Source organism: Garra rufa, chromosome 10 (genome assembly GCF_049309525.1).
Source record: "Garra rufa chromosome 10, GarRuf1.0, whole genome shotgun sequence".
NCBI classification, from domain to species: Eukaryota; Metazoa; Chordata; class Actinopteri; order Cypriniformes; family Cyprinidae; genus Garra; species Garra rufa.
Window position 1 is genome coordinate 49,553,294 of NC_133370.1, and position 23,016 is coordinate 49,576,309.

At 35.8% G+C, this 23,016-nt stretch overlaps 2 protein-coding genes across 4 annotated transcripts; one reads left to right on the forward strand and one right to left on the reverse strand.

The window, feature by feature from the left end:
• Nucleotides 1–342: 342 nt before the first annotated feature.
• sharpin (SHANK-associated RH domain interacting protein) lies at nt 343–15,624 on the forward strand. 3 transcript variants are annotated; one of them, XM_073848104.1, is made up of 9 exons: nt 343–600; nt 2,302–2,476; nt 5,297–5,383; nt 7,033–7,174; nt 10,680–10,770; nt 10,853–11,147; nt 13,090–13,193; nt 14,399–14,509; nt 14,589–15,624. In XM_073848104.1, exons 1-9 carry the CDS (start codon nt 433–435, stop codon nt 14,613–14,615), a joined length of 1,200 nt encoding a protein of 399 aa, XP_073704205.1. In that variant the 5' UTR covers nt 343–432; the 3' UTR covers nt 14,616–15,624. The 3 variants fall into 3 exon arrangements, with proteins under 3 accessions (XP_073704205.1, XP_073704206.1, XP_073704207.1); XM_073848105.1 differs by having other exon boundaries at nt 13,093–13,193; XM_073848106.1 differs by lacking the exon at nt 5,297–5,383.
• A 1,760-nt stretch (nt 15,625–17,384) lies between these two features.
• LOC141343554 (E3 ubiquitin/ISG15 ligase TRIM25-like) lies at nt 17,385–21,028 on the reverse strand. The gene is made up of 6 exons (XM_073848123.1): nt 20,424–21,028; nt 19,876–19,971; nt 19,543–19,776; nt 18,994–19,153; nt 18,806–18,853; nt 17,385–18,580 (listed from the first exon to the last, which is right to left on the reverse strand). Exons 1-6 carry the CDS (start codon nt 21,000–21,002, stop codon nt 18,063–18,065), a joined length of 1,635 nt encoding a protein of 544 aa, XP_073704224.1. The 5' UTR covers nt 21,003–21,028; the 3' UTR covers nt 17,385–18,062.
• Nucleotides 21,029–23,016: the final 1,988 nt, after the last annotated feature.

Genomic DNA, 23,016 nt, shown 5'->3' on the forward strand with positions numbered 1-23,016 from the left:
CAGATAAAGGATGTTCTTCTAAACTAAACTACTTCTTAATATATGTTTTTTGAGCAGCAATTCAGAATATTAAAATACTGAAAGGTAACGTGAAATCACAGGAATAAATTACATTTAAAATATATTTTAAAGAATAGTAAAAATATTTCAAAATTTTACTGAAAATATATAAAGGCTTGGTGAGCAGGAAAGACGTCTTTTAAAACATTAAAATAAAACAGTATGTTCTAGATTTATCACAACAAAATACTTGTGACTTTAGTAAAAATGTGCGATTTTGATGCGGAACTACATGTTTACGTTAAAAAAGGGGGGCAGAAAATATTAGACGGACGCGCTTCCTGTTTTGAATCGGGTTGCCTGTTGCTGATGAAGATGGTGGTGATATGAGTCCGCACCGGTAATTCAGCTGTAGACCGTCCTGCCAAAGACATGGCTGTGAGCTCAGGATGCAGTACGGTGCTGATGTCGGTTCGGGTGTCGGTTCGGCCGCTGTCTGTGGGCTCGGACTCTCTGCGGCTGCAGCTCAGTATGAACCCGAACCGCGTGGGACTCTTCACGCTGACGCTCAGACACACGGACCGCGGAGGACGCAGCGTGGTAAACACACACTGACACTGACAGCTGTCATTAGTTTAGCTGTCAGACTCACTCACCATTAGATCAGCCCTGTGTAAACACTGTTTATAGTCTAGTCTTCTGTAGCTAGATGTAAAGCTCTGTAAACAGAAGTATTCCTACACTTTCAGAAAAACAGGTACAAAAGCTGTCACTTTGCTATCCTTTTCTGTACCAATGTGTACCCTTTAGGAGTAAAATAGATACTAAAGCTATTGTCTCAGTGACAGCTGAGGGGTTTACTTTTAAAAGCAATGCATTACAATATTGAGTTACTCCTTAAAAAAAATAACTAATTACGTTGCTTAAAGCAACACTAAGTAACTTTTTTTTACATTAAAATAATGTTTCCGAACTAATGTCAGTGGTTCATCAACTCATAACAGGGTGAAACGGCACTTTCGTATTCGCTTTGCGACCCTTTATCAGCCATAACAGCACTGTGTAAGTTTGGGTCGTCGGGTCGCGGTTTTGTAGTTCAAATGATACTACAAATGCGACTTGCTTTACGGCAGGCTTCACAAAAGGTATTCATGCTTTTATAAAGCCATACAACATACTCTACCTTGTCACTGGACATCGTTATTTCCAAATTAGGTCCTGGATAGCCTTTCAAACAAATAACGTGCATGTGACACGATGGTAGGCTAAATTATTTACGACAGCGGTAATGGACTTTCAAAAAATTCCGCTTCTAACCTGTAGAGGGAGCATTGAGGGAAAAGTTACTTAGTGTTGCTTTAATTACTTTTTATGGAAAGTAATGCGTTACAATATTGAGTTACTCCTTAAAGTAACTAATTACGTTGCTTAGATACTTTTTATGGAAAGTAATGCGTTAAAATATTGAGTTATTCCTTAAAAAAGTAACTAATTACGTTGCTTAGTTACTTTTTATGGAAAGTAATGCGTTAAAATATTGAGTTATTCCTTAAAAAAGTAACTAATTACGTTGCTTAGGTACTTTTTATGGAAAGTAATGCGTTACAATATTGAGTTACTCCTTAAAAAAGTAACTAATTACGTTGCTTAGTTACTTTTTATGGAAAGTAATGCGTTACGTTACTTTTGAGTTACTTTTTAAATCTGGGCATGGCTTGTTTGTTTTAATATAAAAAGTTGTATTTTTGTCAAATGTAAAAGCCTTTTCACACCAAAAGTAAATTGACGTCTGTACAGTAGACCGCAGAAGAAAAAATGTCAACTCTTCAGCAATAAAAAAAGGAAAACAAATGTTAGATTATCTTGAGTCATTTTTGCTTATTAGTATAGAGGAATTGGATAATTGAAGGTCAGCAGCAAAGACATCGGTTAATAAAATGAGATTAAAAACATAAAGGATATTTGTATTATTTAACTATTACAGGTTTGTGTTGAATTTCAGAGTTTTTATTCATTTTGAAGAACACTGTATCTGTTTTTTTAGTGAGTGAGATTAATTAATGCATGTTCACATTTATTCTAGAACTAAAGTAACATCTTACTCTCAATTTCTCTCAACATGGGGACAGGAGAGCTTTTAATCAATAAATGGGGGGAAAAAGTAACTCAGGTATTTTCTTGTCAATTAAAAAGTAATGCATTACTTTACTAGTTACTTGGAAAAAGTAATATTTTTACGCAACTTGCGTTACTTGTAATGTGTTACCCTCAAATCTGATGATGATCTGTTCTCTCTCTCAGTCTCTGGCAGAGTTTGATCTGCGCACAGTGAAGTATGAGATCAAATCGGCTCGATGTCACGAAATGCGTCTCATCAAGCCGCCCCACGACTGTCTTACGTTCACCTTCCGCAGCGAACAGGAGGCGCAGGAATGGTCGACGGTCATGATGTCATCTCTGAGAGAGTCACACAGAGGTCAGAGGTCATTGCTACATTTACCCGTACTCTATCATGTTTGATACGCTAGTTTCTAATGCCTATAAATCAGTGGTTCTCAATTGCAGTCCTGGGGGCTCTGCACATGTTGCATGTCTCCCTTATTGACCACACCTGATTGAGATCATCAGCTCATTAGTTCAGTTCATTGATCTCTGGCTGTATCCGAAATCGCCCCCTATACCCTGTTCACTATTCCCTACATTAGTTTACTCATACAGAGTGAATTCGGACACTACAGGTATGTGCCACCAAATTAGAATATCGAGGGAAAGTCCATTTATTTCAATAATTTGTTTCAAAAAGTGAAACTTGTATGTTATATTAGTGAAATATTTCAAGCCTTTATTTGTTTCAATTTGAATGATTATGGATTAAAGATAAAAAAAATCAAATCCACTATTTCACAAAATTAGAATATCATGACAAAGTTCAACATTGTAGTCTCCCTGTGTCCCGATCTAGTCAGCTAATAAACGCAAAACACCTGCAAAGGTTTCCTCAGCCTTTAAATTGTCTTAGTCTGGTGTTTAGTCGGCTTCAGAATCATGGGGAAGACTGCTGACTTGACGCTTGTGCAGAAGACCATCATTGACACCCTCCATATGGAGGAAAAGTCTCAAAAGGCAATTGCAAAAGAAGCTGGATGCTCACAGAGCGCAGTATCGAAGTATATTAACAGCTGGGAGTTTTTAGTCGTCCACTAACTGCATTGACCCGGATTCTACTGACTACACATTCACTGAGCAGAGACCAGACAAGACGAGCATTTGAGGTTAAAAAGTATATAAATTGTCCATTTGTTTTGAAAATAACCGATCGTTTCGCTAGATAAGACCCTTCCTCCTCGACCGGGATCGTTTAGAGCCTTTTGAAGCTGCATTTAAACTGCATTTTGGAAGTGCAAACTTCAGGGCGCCATCCATATCCATTATAAAGAGAGAAATCCTCAAAAAAACACAATTTCTTTACGACTGAGGAAATAAAGACATGAACATCTTGGATGACAAGGGGGTGAGTACATTATCTGTAAATTGTTGTTATGAAAGTGAACTAATCCTTTAAGAGGAAGGGAAAAATGTGGCCAGAAAAGGTGCACGAGTGACAGGGATGACCGTAGCCTTGAGAGGATTGTCAGGCAAGAGCGGTTCAGAAATCTGGAGGAGCTTCATAAGGAGTGGACTGAGAAGCACCACATACAGACATCTGCATGACAGCGGCTACAGCTGGAGAATTCACTCCTGAACCAAAAACAATGTCAGAAGCACCTGCGCTGATCTAAGGAGAAAAAGTACTGCTCTGTTTGCCCAGTGGTCCCAAGTCCTGTTTTCAGATGAAAGCAAATTTTGCATTTCATTTGGAAATCAAGGTCCCAGAGTCTGGAGGAAGACCGGAGAGGCACAGAAGTCAAGCTGCTTAAAGTCCAGTGTGAAGTTTCCACAGTCAGTGATGGTTTGAGGAGCATGTCATCTGCTGCTGTGGGTCCATTGTCCACAGTCAACGCAGCTGTCTACCAGGAAATTTTAAAGCACTTCATGCTTCCTGTTGCCGACAAGCTTTTTGGAGATGATGGTTTTATTTTCCAGTAGGATTTGGCACCTGCACACAAAGCCAAAACTACCAGTACCTGGTTTAATAGCCATGGAGTAACTGTACTTGATTGGCCGGCAAACTCGCCTGACTTAAACCCCATTGAAAATCTATGGGGTATTGTCAAAAGGAAGATGAGGAAACAGAGACCCCGAAATGCAGACGAGCTGAAGGCCAATATCAAAGACACTTGGGCTCCATTACACCTCAACCGTGTCAAAGGCTGATCGCCGCCTTGATGCTGGAATTAGTGCAAAAGGAGGCCCAGCAAAGTCCTGAGGACATAATACAGTGCATTAACACACTTTTCAGAAGGCCAACATGTGTTTAAGATCCTTTTTTTATTGGTCACATGAAATGTTCTAATTTTGTGAAATACTGGATTTGTTTTGTTTTTTTGTCTTTAATCCATAATCATCAAAATTGAAACAAATAAAGGCTTGAAATATTTCACTTTGTGTGTAGTGAACTAATGTAACATACAAGTTTCACTATTTGAAACAAATTATTGAAATAAATGGACTTTACCTCCATATTCGAATTTTTTACCGCATACCCTGTAAGTGCACCGGACTTCCACTTTTGCATGTTTTGCTTGCTGTTTAATAATCATTTGAAACGGGCAGTTCCAGTAGTAAGATTAAAGGATTTATCTTTAACCCTGTCATGGAAACTACGTATAAACCCTAGTTAAACAATTTAATAATCAATTTTCAATGAATTTGTACCTGTGTTGTACGCAGTATTACGCCATGGACGAGTGCGTTGTAAAATGAACGGATTGATGTTTCAGCTGCGGGAATTCAATTAATGCACGACTCTCACAATGCATTATGGGTTATCTCTAGCCATTGAGTGTACATCGATTGTACACTCGTTTTTGTGGTGCATTGTGGGATTGAATGAGTGCACTTGAGATGTCCACTATGGTTTCTGATTGTTAATACTGCCCTACAAAGCAAAAAGGCAGTAACTGCATTTTTGGTCAAAAATGAGTTATTATCATTTTCATGACATTCAAGGCATCCTTTCTGTGACAAAATATCTAATCTCAAATGTGTGTCACTTTGTGGAAAAAATGGTGGACGTTTGTACAGTAATTGGATTACAGGCTGGATGACAGGATAACTTTAAAGTCATTTTTCTCAGTTACTGCCTTTTTGCTTTGTAGGGCAGAATAGTTCATTCACTCTTTTTTTTCTGTCTCAGTTGCCAACATTTCTCATTCTTCAAATGATGGAGAGCAGAATATGAAATGTGAAGAGAAGAGCCCTGTCTTGTCGCTGTCAATGAAAGGTTTGTTTTCTGAAAGGAAAGGTTTTTGATCATTCATCTAGTTCCACTATTTTGTAGTCACAAAATAAACTTGCATTAAGCTTGTTAATATTTAAAAACACACTTTTGTGTTGCTGTGCAGTTTAAGTTTAAAGGAGTAGTTCACTTTCATAACAAATATGTGCAGATAATGTGCCCTCTTGTCATCCAAGATGTTCATGTCTTTCTGTCTTCAGTCGTAAGGAAATTATGTTTTTTGAGTAAAACATTTCAGGATTTCTCTTCATATAATGGACTTCTATGGTCCCCTGAGTTTGAACTTCCAAAATGCAGCTTCAAAAAACTCTAAACGATCCCAGCCGAGGAAGAAGGGTCTTATTTAGCAAAACGATTACAATTTGTATATCCTTTAACCTCAAATGCTCTCCTTGTTTAGCTCGGCAAGACGAGCGTTTGAGATTAAAACGTATATACACTACCGTTCTAAAGTTTGGGGTCAGTACATTTTTATTGTTTCTTTTCTTTCTTTCTTTCTTTCTTTTTTTTTTTTAAAGAAATTAATACTCTTAGTCCCCAATGGATGCATTAACTTAATAATTAAAAGTTTATTAAAAGTTAATAATAAATAATTTACATTGTTATAAAAAAATGTATGTTTTGAATAAACACTGTACTTTTTAAACTTGTTATTCATGAGAGAATCCTGAAAAAAAAAAAAAATCACAGGTTCCAAAAATTATTTGTCAGCACAACTGTTGATATTATCCAACATTGATCATTCTGATAATAAATCAGTATATTAGAATGATTTCTGAAGGAACACTTAAGACTAGAGTAACATCTGATAAAAATCACAGGAATAAATTCTATTTTAAAGTATGTTCAAATAAAAAACATTATTTTACATTGTAAAAACATTTTGCAATATTACAGTTTTTTTCTGTATTTTTAATCAAATAAATGCAGCCTTGATGAGCAGAAGAGACTTCTTTAAAGACTATTACTTTAAAGACTATAAGTCTTACTGACCCCAAACTTTTGAACGGTAGTGTAAGTTCTAAATGTTTTTAGAAAATAACCGATCGTTTCGCTAGATAAGACCCTTCTTCCTCGGCTGGGATCGTTTAGAGCCCTTTGAAACTGTATTTTGGAAGTTCAAACTCAGGGGCACCATAGAAGTCCACTATATAGAGAGAAATCCTGAAATGTTTTCCTCAAAAAACACCATTTCTTTACGACTAAAGAAAGAAAGACATGAGCATCTTAGATGACAAGGGGGTGAGTTCAGTACATTATCTGTCAATTTTTGTTCTGAAAGTGAACTACTCCTTTAAGTAAGTACCAACAGTGTAGAACTATTTCCAGAAAGCTGTTTGCAATGATATTAAACAAGCCCCAAACTAAAACAACTGTAGAAATTTTTAATTATATTTAAACTTGTTTTTTTCTAGCCTATTGTTATATTGTTACTGCTGCTGATATAAAAAAAAATGCAAATTGTCATATGAGGACAAAATGTAACAAAACCAGTAAAACATGACATCGGTTCTGCATTTACAAATAATCAGTATCAGTTACAAAAGAAAAGCAACATTTCTAAAACGGTCTAAATCTCATTGAGTTGATCTTGTAAGCATTGTCTGATTGTGTTTGTCTTCTGTCTGCTGTAGAGGAGCTGTGTCTAGAGCTTTCTCGAGCGATAGAGGCTGGAGATACTCATGCCGCTGTGCACTTCGCCACAGATCTGGCCAAACAGCAGATGGCACTGAGTATTCAACCAGCGCTGCGGGACACAGACGACAGAGAGATCAGGTGTGTGTGCCTCGTCATGCTGGGAATCCTTCAATTACAATAGATCTGTCTTTTGCCTCATGCTTGTTTCTGTGGGTGTTTTATATCGTATTGAGTTTCATATATAGGAAGTTTTATTAAGAGCTGCACAATTCTGGGGATATTGGGAGTCACATTTGTGTTTTGTTTAACATGGAGAGATCACAGTTCACCCATAACTCTGAATGGACAACTAAATAAAATAATGTGATTTACTAGGTTCTGATAAAATGTTAATAGCTGCAGTCTATTAAAAAAATCTAATTAATTTGAATAAATGATTATCATTTTTGAGTCAGTAAATCTGCATTTTTTTAACAAAATCTCCGTTTAACAATTGAATGACTCACTCATAAAGATGTCACTTGGTTCATTACTGAATGAATCAGCATTTGTGAGTAAATCTGTCGAGTGAATGGTTCAGTCATTTACTTAAAGACTTGACTTGTTTCATCTTTGGGTGAATCAGGTTCAGCTCTTGGTTCATGTGTCTTTTTGGTGTGAAATCTTTACTGATTTACATTTAGTAGGTTAAATGTAAGAATAACTTTGATATTGTCAGTAATATTACAAGATGAACACTTACTGGACTGGAGCTGCTTAGGTTTACTTAAATATCCATCTTTTATTTTATTTTTTTAGAAAAGACATGTTCAAATGTAAGTATTAAATATGGTCATCAGGCTTTTGTTAATTTCTAAATCATCATTTTTTTACATCAGCATTTTTAAACAAAGCTTTACTCGTTTCATCACAGTGAATCAGCATGTTTTTCATGAATATTTTGAGTGGTTGATTCAATGAGTTACTCAAAGACTTATTTAATTACTGGGTGAATCAGTGTTTTTAATGAATCCTTTGAATGACTGGTTCAGTGACTCGCTTGAAGACTTTATTTGTTTCATTACTTGATGAATTAGCATTTTTTAAAAATGAATTTGAGTGACTGATTCAATGACTCACTCGTAAAGACTTAACTTATTCATTACTGGATGAATTTGCATTTTTTTGAATGAATCTATTGAGTGATTGATTCAATGACTCACTCATAAATACTTCATTTGTTTCATAACTTGATGAATCAGCATTTTTTAATGAATCTTTTGAGTGACTGATTTAGTGACAAACTCAAAGACTTAACTTGTTTCATTACTTGAATCTGCATTTTTTTAAATGAATCTTTTAAGTGATTGATTCAATGACTCACTAATAAAGACTTATTTAATTAGTGGTTGAATCAGCATTTTTAATGAATCTTTTGAGTGACTGATTCAGTGACACACTCAAAGACTTGTTTCATTACTTGAAAATGCATTTTTTAAATTTATCTTTTAAGTGATTGATTCAATGACTCACTCAAATACTTCACTTATTTAATTAGTGGGTGAATCAGCATTTTTAATGAATCTTTTGAGTGACTGATTCAGTGGCACACTCAAAGACTTAACTTGTTTCATTACTTGAATCTGCATTTTTTTAAAAGAATCTTTTAAGTGATTGATTCAATGACTCACTAATAAAGACTTATTTAATTAGTGGTTGAATCAGCATTTTTAATGAATCTTTTGAGTGACTGATTCAGTGACACACTCAAAGACTTGTTTCATTACTTGAAAATGCATTTTTTAAATTTATCTTTTGAGTGATTGATTCAATGACTCACTAATAAAGACTTCACTTATTTAATTAGTGGGTGAATCAGCATTTTTTTAATGAATCTTTTGAGTGACTGATTCAGTGACACACTCAAAGACTTTACTTGTTTCATTACTTGAATCTACGTTTTTTAAATGAATCTTTTAAGTGATTGATTCATTCAATGACTCAAAGACTTCATTTATTTAATTAGTGGGTGAATCAGCATTTTTAATGAATCTTTTGAGTGACTGATTCAGTGACACACTCAAAGACTTGTTTCATTACTTGAATCTACATTTTTTTAAATGAATCTTTTAAGTGATTGATTCAACGACTCACTCAAAGACTTCACTTATTTAATTAGTGGGTGAATCAGCATTTTTTAAATGAATCTTTTGAGTGACTGATTCAGTGACACACTCAAAGACTTTACTTGTTTCATTACTTGAATCTACATTTTTTAAATGAATCTTTTAAGTGATTGATTCAATGACTCACTCAAAGACTTCACTTATTTAATTACTGGGTGAATCAGCATTTTTAATTAATCTTTTGAGTGACTGATTCAGTGACACACTCAAAGACTTGTTTCATTACTTGAAAATGCATTTTTTAAATTTATCTTTTGAGTGATTGATTCAATGACTCACTAATAAAGACTTCACTTATTTAATTAGTGGGTGAATCAGCATTTTTTAATGAATCTTTTGAGTGACTGATTCAGTGACACACTCAAAGACTTTACTTGTTTCATTACTTGAATCTACGTTTTTTAAATGAATCTTTTAAGTGATTGATTCATTCAATGACTCAAAGACTTAATTTATTTAATTAGTGGGTGAATCAGCATTTTTTTAATGAATCTTTTGAGTGACTGATTCAGTGACACACTCAAAGACTTGTTTCATTACTTGAATCTGCATTTTTTTAATGAATCTTTTAAGTGATTGATTCATTCAATGACTCAAAGACTTGATTTATTTAATTAGTGGGTGAATCAGCATTTTTAATGAATCTTTTGAGTGACTGATTCAGTGACACACTCAAAGACTTGTTTCATTACTTGAATCTACATTTTTAAATGAATCTTTTAAGTGATTGATTCAATGACTCACTAATAAAGACTTCACTTATTTAATTACTGGGTGAATCAGCATTTTTTAATGAATCTTTTGAGTGGCTGATTTAGTGACAAACTCAAAGACTTAACTTGTTTCATTACTTGAATCTGCATTTTTTTAAATGAATCTTTTAAGTGATTGATTCAATGACTCACTAATAAAGACTTCACTTATTTAATTACTGGGTGAATCAGCATTTTTAATGAATCTTTTGAGTGACTGATTCAGTGACACACTCAAAGACTTTACTTGTTTCATTACTTGAATCTACATTTTTTAAATGAATCTTTTAAGTGATTGATTCAATGACTAACTCATAAAGACTTCTTATTTCATTACTGGATGAATCAGCATTTTTTAAGATTCACTCAAGGTTCATAAAAAATGCTGATTAACCCAGTAATTAAATAAGTGAAGTCTTCATGAGTGAGTCATTGAATCAATCACTCAATAGATAAATTTAAAAAATGCTGATTCATCCAGTAATGAAACAAGTGAAGTCTACAGTATTTTTAAATTAATCTTTTGAGTGATTGATTCAGTTCTCACTTATAGAGATTACACTTGTTTCTAGCAAAGATCCACAACCATTTCATTTGTATGAATGTGTTAATGACTTTCCCGTTGAAATCTGGAAATGAAAACATGAAACCAGTATACATATAGATAAATTCTTGTAACTTAAAATCCTGATAGTGACAAGTTCATGTATGTGTTTTTATTTTCAGCTTGACTGTGGTAGTAGAAGATGCATCATCTTCCTGTTGTGTCACAGTGAAAGTCCACCCTCAAGTGACTGTCGCTTCTCTGAAGCAGCAGGTAGGAAAATTTCAAAACACATCCTGAAGTCAAGTCTAGTTTGTTGGGTTAATCATCTAATGGTTTGTTTTGTCTCTTGCAGATGTTTGTTGAGTATGGTTTCCACCCCAGGGTTCAGCGCTGGGTCATCGCTCAGTGTCTGTGCTCTGAAAGCCGTTCTTTAGCGTCATACGGCATCTACAGGGATGGTGACACTGCGTTCCTCTACCTCTTGTCCGCTCGTCACGCCTGCCTCAGTCACCAGCAGGATCAGGAGAACGGTCTGTCGATGCCGAGCACAGCAGCGCCTCCAAACGCAACGCTCGGCCCCACACCCAACACCAGCGGCTGGAGAGGATACAGCACTCTACCGCCCCGCTTCAGCCACAGCAGCACAGGTCATTAAATCTGCATCAGTTACAAAAACTAATAATTTAGGAGTCACATAGAAGACATGCTGTCAAAAAAAAAAATAGAATTTTGAATATTCGTTGAATTCAAAATAAAACCCCAACATTCGAATGCAAAAATGTTGCATTTTGATTTTAGGTGTGCTGTAAGGAGGCCTTTATAAGTGGTGCACAAGATGCAATGACTATGTAATTGTCATTGCATTATAATGTTGTTATTAGCCTGTCCAGTTGAAGCCACTAGATGCGGCGTTGGTGCGTTGTTCATTACAAATATGGCAGAAAAAGAGACCATCGATGCGGAAAACATCTCGTTTACGTCAAAACTCAATCTAAGCCGTTCACAAACAATGCATTAAGCACATTTTCTAGAGGGACATCTATCACCGATGCGCTTGCATCTTGCACAAGAGAGACGTTTAGAAAGCCATGCCATATCTCGAGATATTATGGTGTTTTTTGTTTTTCATCCCACTGCATCTCATGTTTTTAAAATGAAAAAAGTACACTGTGTGATTGGCTTTCGGCCCTGTGTATTAAACTCATACATACATACATGACGCTGTTTTGTTTACAGTTGTTTAAGCAACTTAATTCTAAATGGTTTATAAACAGGGGTGCACATAAGTGTTACCCTGGTTCTCATAAGAATACCTCAAGATTTGGTTTGGTCCTCACACTACACATAGTGACCCATTATATATAATTAAATATAAAATTAATAATAGTGATAATAATATCATTGGACTTTTTAAATGTAAAATAATAAAGTGTGGAAGTATTATTATGTTTTAAAATAAAAAGGGAATATTATAAAAATATTTAATTATTTTATAGTAAACAAAATTAAACGATAATATTTTTGGTGATTTTTCAACATTTTCAAACCTTTGCAAGCTTTTATTTTGGCAGGTTGCTGGCAAGTACGTAATGTGAAAGGTGTGTGGAGTCGCGAATTGAAGAGCGTCAGTGAATGAAATGCCATGTTTTTGCATTGTGCTTTGAAAACAGAATATTATGCTTTTAGTTTGAACAGAAATTCTTATGCGGTGTTGCAGTTTGTGGATCTAAAATGGTAATTGTACATTAACAGCTGCAACCATGTCGGTATGCAAATGCATGCTCTTAACTTATTCACACAGCGTATTTTCTTATTTTGGTCGCACATGTGGACCTGCGGACCAGTTATGTGCACCTCTGGTTATAAACATTTTTTTTTAAACATTATAGTCATGATATTTTATTGCTTTGTGTAAACCTGCGTTAGTAGGCTAATATTTTGCTCCATGCGCGCCTTTTGTGGCCTCAGAAGAGAAGCCAAAAGCTTTTTTACACCCCAACTGAAATTATGCATTTTAAATTAAAACATAATTTGAATTTTGAATTTTCATTTTGTTTTTGAGCCATTTTGACAGCCCTACTTCTTTTCAGACTAGTACTTACACTACTGTTTAAATGTTCGTGGTCTCCTCTGCTAATCAAGGCCGCATTTATTTGATCAAAAATATAGTAAAGATTGTGAAATATTATTACAATTTAAAAGATCAGTTTTCTATGTGAATATATTGTAAAAATGTAATTTATACCTATGATCAAAGCAGAATTTTCAGCATCATTACTGCAGTCTTCAGTGTCACATGATTCTCCAGAAATCATTGTAACATAAAAAACATTAAAAAATATATATTATGATTATCAAAAGAGTGCAGCCGAATATTTTTGTTGAGACCATCATGCATTTTATTTTTCAGGATCCTTTGATGAATAGAAAGCTCAAAAGAATAGCATTTATTTGAAATAGAAATCTTCTTTAACATTATAAATGCCTTTACTGTGACTTTTGATTAATATAATGCATCGTTGGTGAATTAAAGTATTTACTTTAAAAAAACAAGTTTGCTTACTTCAGTGTGTGTTTCTGATTGGTCAGTAGGCAGCAGTGGGTGTGGCCCAGAGAAACCCAGCGTCAGTGACATCATTAACCTTGAGATGTTGCAACTTGGAGGATCCAAACTGAAATCAAGCAACACACAGGTAATAACTACAGACATGCACATTTTACATTTCTGAAAACTAGCAAATGCAGACGGATTGTAAATAAGTGGCCTGCATCCACATAATCATGAACCACACACTCCCACAGACGGCTTTAAATATTACGAAACCACTAAAGAAAGATTGCATAAAAACTAGGGGTGTGACGAGATCTCGTAGCACGAAATCCGATGTGTCCCGTGAGATCTGACTGTTCTCGCGAGAACGTGACGATATAATGGCAAAACGTTTCGCAGTGTTTACATTAGAGCTGCATGACTAATTGTTAAAATATCATCTTTATTCAAACACCCATGCGATCTTATTCATGAATGACCACGATTAAGCATTGTCTATTACAACTATTGCACGCTGAAGACATTCAAATCTGCATTCTTACTGCTGCGGTTTCAGAAAGAGCAACACAAACAGTCTGTTTAACCACATAATCATCATTATTTCTTTGTTACAGACATTTAAATAACATAAATACTGGGATAAAAGCTTATAGTTTGGGTGTAAACACAAATTGTCACAAATTACAGTAGCGATCAAAACGAAAGTGTCTTCTAACGCTTATTCTCTTCCGCCAGGAAACTGCACGATTAAAAAAAAGTATTTGTCATTGATTTATACATTCAAGAGATTCCAAAAGTGAAACAAGTCATTATTAACTGAGACACTGGCTCCTTCATTTATTTATTTTTTTTTTAATTTTGTTCAAATAGAGACTTTAGCAATGAGCATTCTCTCAGTACCACTAGTAAATTGTCATTTTGTTTAGATTTCTAATCCTTTTTTCTCTTCAGAATCATGATCTCCAATTTATAAAAGGAAATTGTTTTTCAGTTTATCCAGAATCATGCAGCATTAGTTTACATGTTTATTACTGCGTATAATTCATTAAAATACAAGTTTAATTTCATAAAGCACAAGTTCAAATCAAAATGCACCTACTTTTTTTGCATTTTTTTTTTTGTTGTTGTTGAATAAAATACTATTTTCCCCTAAATATTTGATCATTGAGGATATCTTAAAAAAAAGTGAACCCAGTCTCATCACAAACCTAATAAAAACACATTGCAAGGTATATTTGTATAACTGTGTATCCCCTAATATAGATCTGTCTTCCAGTTTAATGTACGTAACAAAAGCAAATAGTTGAATTGTATAATGAATATTTGTATTTTCATCTCTGTCTTTAGTCAGGCTGGTCCTGTCCTTCCTGTACATTCATAAATAAGTCTACGAGACCCGGCTGTGAAATCTGCAGCACAGATCGACCCAATCCTCCCAATCCCAGTAGCGTTCAGCAGGTGATTCCTCTCACAAATACACAGCATTCACTGTGCTGGAACACTCTGTGTGCTAATGTGGATTCTGTTTCTGTTTTAGGAAAAAACAAGAAGATCTAACCAGTGAAACCGTGCTGTAAATACACACAAATACAGACAAAACCCCTAAAATAGTCTTACATTTGAAAAACACATGAGGACCTACAACCAGACTCCTGAGGTTTGACATGCTAGTAGGTTTCAAATGAGTTGGCTTGCAAACGAAAACTTGGTATATGTCAAAAGATCAGGGCAGAATTGATTTCTCATGGCATGAGTTATTCAGAAGTTACTCTTTTATGAACTAAGAAAAAACAAAGCAGAAAAATTGTCGTCTGTGGCATTTGATGAACTGCAAATTGCACAGAAGTTTTTGTTTCAAATAAGACATTAAAAGAATCCTTTAGCTTTGGTTGCAGATTCAGATGTGTAATCTGAAGAAGAAAACAGCACTGGTGAAACTTCAGTGTAAAATTCAATTCAAGCTTTATTTTAATGTTCTTGCTGGAAAGGAGAAAATGCACATGTCAGATTTCTAGATTTTAAAGCATCGTACACATTTGCAGACTTTGCTTCTTTTGCTGTTCATTCACAAACGCATTTGCTGCGTACTGTAACTTCTGCCGGTGTTTAGGAATCTTCTTCACTCACTAAACAGTGTGCGAATTAGTGTTGGTGTCCGTTCACTGAAACTGGAGGATATATATATTTTCTAATTTATGTTCATCAAGCTCTATTTTATGGGCTTGAGTTTTAAATGTGACTGTATGTCATTATGTGACGAGGCCAGTGCAGAGAAGAAAAACAAAACAAAACTTGCAGGAGTGCATGTTGTGTAATTTTATTGTCTAAGTATTCCTTACGTAATCTAGGAGTTCTCATTGAAGACTTTGTTCATGTTTGGAGCAAACTACATTCAGACACAGGGTTATTAAGTGCATTTTATTTTTTTACATAGCGTGTTATTTAATGAACAGTCTGTTGCTTTGAATTGAATTACAAATGCATTGAATATGTGCGTGCTGTAAATGATTGTGTTTAAAGTCTACCTGCGTTTCACAATGGCTTTGCTGTGAATAAACAGAATAAACTGAGAAGTTTAAGAGTAATCTTTAGTCTCTGATGTAAGATGTTTGTGAGGTGAATGCGAGAGATTTACTGTGTTATTGTGTACATTCACACCTTTTTCTTTTTACCTAAAATAGTTAATGGCTTGATAATTAACTGGCATGACTTGCATCTGTATTTGGTTATTGCACAGTTGAGCTTCAATGAGGGCTTCAAAGCTGCGTTTATTAGAAAGAACACTAGTCTACACAGCAGCACAGACTCATTATCATCAGAAGCATTTCTAATACTCAAAATAATAAAGTTATTAAACATATTTTATTCGGGAAGTGCCAATTGCCAATTGCTTGATCATCAAGATGTCAACTTTTTTTTTAACTATGTAAGAAACTTCAATTCTTCCACTCTACAAATCAATGCTCTAACTGCAGAAATAATAATAGCAATTAAAAATTAAAACAGGGGTGAGGAAGTCAGTAAATCACTAAATTGGCATTGCATTGACTACAACATAATCAGTTATTAATTATTTTGTTTGTCCTCTCTTATTTTTGCATGTGTTCATAATTTCTTTGTATGACAGCATGGCCAAAAATTATGACCGCACAATTTGGCATGTTTCATTATATTCTTATTAGAAATAAAACAATTGACCCCAATCAAATATGCAATATGCTTAAAATTCTTAAGGCTTTCTTGGAGTTATTGGAGCTGTTGATGGAACTCATGTTCACATCATTGCTCCAACTGGAGACATACCAATAGAAAAGGATTTCAAATCATCAATAGTAATTTGTGATCATTTTGCACAATGCAAAGAATTTTTTAAAATTGAAATATTAAATAGTGCAGTCTTGTGCTGCGTTACCGTAATTTCGAGATGACAGCATGTGACATTCTACTTGGAGCTGTTCACGTCCTCAGACTTGGAAATATGCTTTTTCTATGGCAACGCTATCAACGCCTAAAGAGAGCCTACGTTGGTCAGGTGGTACAGCGGTCATGTGGTAAAAGTCGTAGCTCTTAGAAGACTCCCAGTTCACAAGTTGTACAAGGACGTGAACGCTTTTTACAAGTTGGAATCTCGTAATTACGGGAATTCCGATATGACCTTTAATTAAATGATTTTATTGGAGTTGCATTAAATGATTGGTGTTGTGCTGCAGTGACTTCACATGAGCAGGATTTGAACTTTCAAAATACAGTTTAAATGCAGCTTCAAAAGGCTCTAAATGATCCCATCCAAGGTAGAAGAGTCTTATCTTGTGAAATTGGGGGGAAAATCCATTTATATGCTTTTTAACCTCAAACACTTGTCTTGTTAATGTCTGTGTTTAGAGTCTGGTTTTCCAGTTCAAGAGAGTTAGGGTATGTCGAAAAATCTCATTTTTTCCTCCAAGTTCAAAATCATCCTACATCGCGTTTTTACCTTTTTTTGTAAAGGGTGTTTGATGATCTTTGCACATTCACTTTGTATACTCTGGGGTGGTACTTCTAGTTGCTTTTAAGCTTCTTTATAAAAGTCATCTACTCTTAGTAAAGTCCTTCTTTTTTTAAGTCAAAGTTTAAGACTTTTAAGTTTTATACAGTACATACAGGCCCTGATCTCATCATCATGCAGTCCATCTGGAATGGCATGAAGAAACAGAACAAACTGAGACAAAATAAATCCAGAAGAACTGCGGCAACGTCTCCACTCTCCAAGATGTTGAGTTTCTTGCACAGACTGATCGTTTTGCTTCATACAACCTCAAAAAATAAATAAATAAATAAATAAATAAATAACATGGAAGGTCGACTGTTTAATTGAGTAGACAACATAGAAAATACAATTCCTTCCAATACAAAGTCCTCATGCTGATAAACAACATTCTTCCTCTCGGAGAACATGCCAAACAGATCACAACTGAAATACAACAGGTGTTACTGTGGTATTACTTTGATAATAATATCTCAGCTTTTATTCTTTTATGGCATTGAGATGATACTTCAGTGCAAATTTGAAATTAGGCAGATGGCAACATGGATAGATTTGTGACATTTCCTTATTTCTGAGAAACTTAGTGTTTGATTTTCTGCCATTTTTGATCACTTTTGCATCATATTGGATTTAGAGCTGACTCCGATCCTGCATGTTATTTTTTATGCAATAATTTGAAAAAAATTAATCATTATTATTAATAATACTAGTACTTGATATTATTAACTAAATGGATGATTTCCATCAACACAGAAAAACAGAAACACATTGTCACTCAGCAGGACTCCCACACACTGATCTTACTGTCTATATGAGGATTTATTACACACATTTAATCTGATTCATGTTATTTCAGTGACAGAAGTTCAGCTGCAGTATTAATGTCATGAAGAGAAAAGAAGGGACTCTATAACATCTCACTGTTACTGATTTATCATCAGCTCAAAGCATTATGGGTAGAATCTCTCGTCAGTCTATTCTGATTCATCAACACAGTTTCACTGATGATCTAGAACCAACCCAAAACCCAGGATAGAGCGGCTGAGTGAATGTGGTGTGGACTGTGTGGATGAGGCTCATTGTGTCAGAGACGCTGTAGAAGGACAGAGTTCCTGCACTGTGATCCACAAACACTCCTATTCTACTGCTGACGGACTTTACAGGGAGAACAGTCTCTATGTTATTGTGTTTGAATGAATATCTGGAGGGAGAGCAGATCAAACTCCAGGACTGATCATTAAATCCAAACCTACACTCATCACCCCATCCCTTCCTGCTGATGCTCTTATATGACACTGATATACGGACACATCCACTCCACTCCAGCTCCCAGTAACAGCGTCCACTCACACTCTCTCTACACAACACCTGACGATACTCATCAAATCTGTCTGGATGATCAGGATACGACTGGACTGTGTGAGTGTATGTAATTACTCTGTTTCTCTCAGACAGATGGAGGCGTTTATCCACTGTGTTCAGATCCAGAGTGAGCTGATGGGAATCTGATGGAGATAAAACACATCAGAATCAGGAATTATGAATCTGTTTGATCTTTTCATGTTGAACTCTTCATGTTCAGTGTATCATCAGTGTCTCAGTACAGATGAGCAGATATCATGTGCAAATCATCATTTACATCATCAATTAGAAAACTCTTCTTCCACCTTCTACAGGAAGAACATGAACACACTCAGTGAGTTTTTCTGGTTGTTTTTTTACTGACTTACATTGTAGGAAGTCGTTCCTGGTCCTGGGAACAATGTTGGTGAATGTGACTGTGGAAATCAACAGACATGAACAGTGTGATTCTCATGATCCTGCATTCATTCATAAGACATTTCTAATATGATGTTCTCCATGATATGAGATGATGATGGACTCGTTTCTGAGAGCAGATCAGTCTCCAGGACTTTACCTCTGTCTGAGATCTTCTTGAGCTCCTCTTTGCAGAAATCCTCCAGTTTGTCTCTCAGCTGATGGACAGATTCTCTCAGATTATCAGAAGAGATGAGAGACCTGAAGGGATCATCATTTATGTCTGTAGATTCAGGAGGTGCTGAGAGAGACTGGAAACTCTACAGAAAACAGAAATCAAAACTCATCAGCTCCACACTTCACCCAATAACCTGCACCAACATCAGATTTGACTGATCTTTAGTAACTCAATCCAGCACTTTCACAGCATCAGCTTCATTCTTCTCATATTCATTATATCACATTGGAGCAACAGATTCTAGTATTTGACACTTACACTCTATGTGAACTTTCTAGGAAATAGTTTGGATGATAAAACATCTGCTAAGAACATAAATGTCCATCTAACAGCTCAAGCACATCAATGGAGTCTCATTGTAGGGTTGAGTAGATTTGCTGAGAAAAAGCAGCTCAAAGGCTATGATTAGATTGATTATGTATAACTTTCACTCAAGTCCACTATGATGGTGTTGTTCTAGATGTCTCTTACCTGCAGGAACTGGATGTGATCCTGTGTGTGTGAAAGCTGCTCCAGCTCAGTGTCTCTCCTCCTCAGATCATTGATCTCCTGCTCCAGTCGCTCCAGTTGTTCTTCAGCTCGACTCACTGCTCGCTTTTCCTGATCTCTGATCAGCCGTATCAGCTCAGAGCGGCTTCTCTCAATGGAGCGGATGAGCTCAGTAAAGATCCTCTCACTGTCCTCCACTGCTGTCTGTGCAGAGCGCTGTTAGGACACACAGTGATTCAGGTTTCAGTGGGACTGAAAGAGACAAGAGAGTCTGAACTGAGACTGAGACAAACTTCTCTTCTTCTCCAGACTCACCTTATGAGACTCCACAGTCTCTCTCAGCTGCTGAACATCTTTCTCTCTCTGCTGGATTCTCTGCTGGAACGTCTTCTGTGTCTCCTTCAGCTGCTTCTGCAGGACAAACGGATGATAGTGAATGTCACAGAAAACTACTGGCACTAAATCATCATCTGAACAGATCAATGCAGTAAAAGTGGAGCTGATAACTAGCGGCTGTAGACTAAAACACCAGAAGGGATGATCGATCATTTACCACCATCATATGTGCATTAACATGAAGATCAAGACCTGTTTCACACTGTAAGTGTAACTGTTATACAAGTGAACCTGACACAGATAGTTCACTCTGTTATTTTATATTGTTTAATCAATGCCTATTTAATGAAATATTGTGTTGATAAAGGTTCATGGTGTATTTTCAGCAAACAGTGGAAGTCTTGCAGCTGCTGTTGATTTCTGCTGTGGTGTTCAGTGTGAATGCTGTAAGCTGTTAATATGGTGCTGATATAAACACATATGAAACCAGTGTCAGCAATATTTGATCAGTGTCTAGTGTTAAATACCTGTTTCTCTGTCCTCTGTGCTGCAGCTGATACAGTATCGTGGTTTTTATGTTCATCCATCGTACACAGCAAGCAAATACATTTCTGATCAGTGCGACAGAAAACCTCTAGAAGCTTGTCGTGTTTCTGGCAGATCATCTCCTGCAGTCGTCCAGTGGCATCAGTCACTTTGTGTGGCTTACGTGAATGAAACTCTTCATGACGGTCAAAATGAGTTTGACAGTAAGATTCCTGACACACCAGACAGGACTTGACGGCTTTGTATTTTCTTCCAGTACAGACGTCACACTCCACATCTCCAGCTCCAGCAGGAACCGCACTTTGTTGAAGTTTAGTCTTCTTCAGTTTCTCCACCATTTCAGCAAACACCACGTTCTTAAATAAAGCAGGTCTTGGACTGAAGGTCTGTCTGCACTGAGGGCAGCTGTAGTATCCCTTCTCATCCTCCTCTTTATTCCAGCAGTCTGTAATGCAGCTCATACAGTAACTGTGTCCACACTGGATGGTCACTGGATCCTTCAGGAGATCCAGACACACCGGACACAAGAACTGATCCACTGAAATACAGGCTTCTGCCATTTTACGGCACGAATACAGAAACACAAACACACAACAGCTCAACCACACTTTCACTTTCTCTTTCTCTAAGTCATGTGATTCCTGTTTCCTGGTTCTGTGTTTGAGCGATGTGTGTAAAGCAGGTTCCTCATTTCTGGTCCTGCTGAGTTTATATTCAACTTTGTGTTAAAGTAAACACAGACTTTGACTAGTTGATTCAGGTGTGTTTAATAGAGATAAAGTTAGAGATAAAACTAAACTCTGAAAAAGACTCTCCTGGACTAGGAATGGTGAACCCTGATAATGAAATAACCACTAGATGTCAGTCTCAGACAAACATAAAAAACACGTTACAGAGAAGCAGGACAACAGCCTTAAAAACTGCACTAATACTGCATCCTTAATACTATGTACTGCAGAATTAAAAACTGTGTCAGATTTACAGCTCTTTCATGATCACACTGATGGATCTGTTTTCTCAATCTCCAGCCGGTTTGACAGAAGCCTCCACTGATGGGTCACATGACCTGCAGTGACCACCCATTAAAAAGTGTTATTATAAATAAAACAGTGTGTTCAGTTCAGTGCTGTTGCTATCATTCTGTCAAAAACCGAAGTAAAACAATAAATAAATATCAGTTCTGTACATCGGTTATCAGGCACATGAACATCTGTATCAGTTATAATAAAATCAATATTGCTCAATCTCAATTTTTATTTGCCGGTCCTTACTGTCTGCTTCTATCCAGCTCTTTTGGAGGATTAGATGTTAAATAAAGCGCTGACACTCTCTTTAGTTTAGAGAATATGATGATAGAAGCGTAGGTGAGCTTTTGTCCCTGTACAGTACAGTAAATGTACTTCATTCCTTGTTGTTTCACACATTTAAACACCTTGCACTGTAAAAATTGTTTTCATCTTATAAGAGCATCCTCATTTCCTTTTGAAAGCTCAAAGTTGTGAGAGTTGAGCATTAAGGTTATCAGAAAATTAACATGTGCACCACTTCAAATTGTACTGTCAAATGTTAAAACTTTAGTACATCAACTGAATATAAGCTTCCAGATTCAGTGGGTTGATTTATTTCACAGTGTGGACAGGTTCAGATCAGTGCTGGAGAAAATTCGGCAATACTTTAAATTAAGGTGCACATATTCACTATTAACTATTTGCTTATTAACATGCTTATTACTAGCATATTGGCTGCTTAGTACTTATAAAGCACATATTAATGTTTTATTCTGCACGACCATATTCTACGCCTACCAGGCCATTAACTAAGAGTTATCCTTTAATAAACTTATAGTTACTGCTTATTGGGAGTAAGGCAGTTGTTGCATGAGAATTATGATCTTAATATGCTTTGTTTATTATGGGCCTTATAAGCTGGTAGCAGCTGTGGTAAAATGCCCCACAGTCTGACAAAGCAATTTGCTTTAAGAATTTACAGCAAAATCTGAGTACATGCTGTTTTAGCTTAAAATCCAAAAGAATATAATCAATAATTATGAATTACAAAATTATAACAGCCTGTTTGAAACATTTGTTAGCTGAAGCTAACTGTCTACCTGCTAACTTAAGGTTATTTTTAAATATAAAATCCAAATATATTTTTTTTATTCAGCCAACTAGTTAGAATTCATTTGATGGAAAAATAAAGGATTTGATGTTCACCCCATATGTTTGAGAAAAATAAAAAATCATTCTGAATATATAATTATATTTTTATTAAATAAGAGATACTCCCGAGTCCCTATCTATAGGCCCTATTGTTCTCATATCATATATAACTGTGATGTTCTACAAAACAACAAGCTTTTAAACACTTTTTCGTTACTGTTTAAAATGAAGTAATTTACTGTGAAATCCATTTTCTCTCCAGTTCATCACCAGTGTAAGCTTCATAGTGAATACATCACTCTTGTCAAAGTAGTCCATAGTTACTGTGACAGATCGTCAGAGGCGTGTGGATCCATTTGCAGCTTTATTTCAGAAACTGAACAGTACAGGTCAATATACGGGCAGACAGGAATAT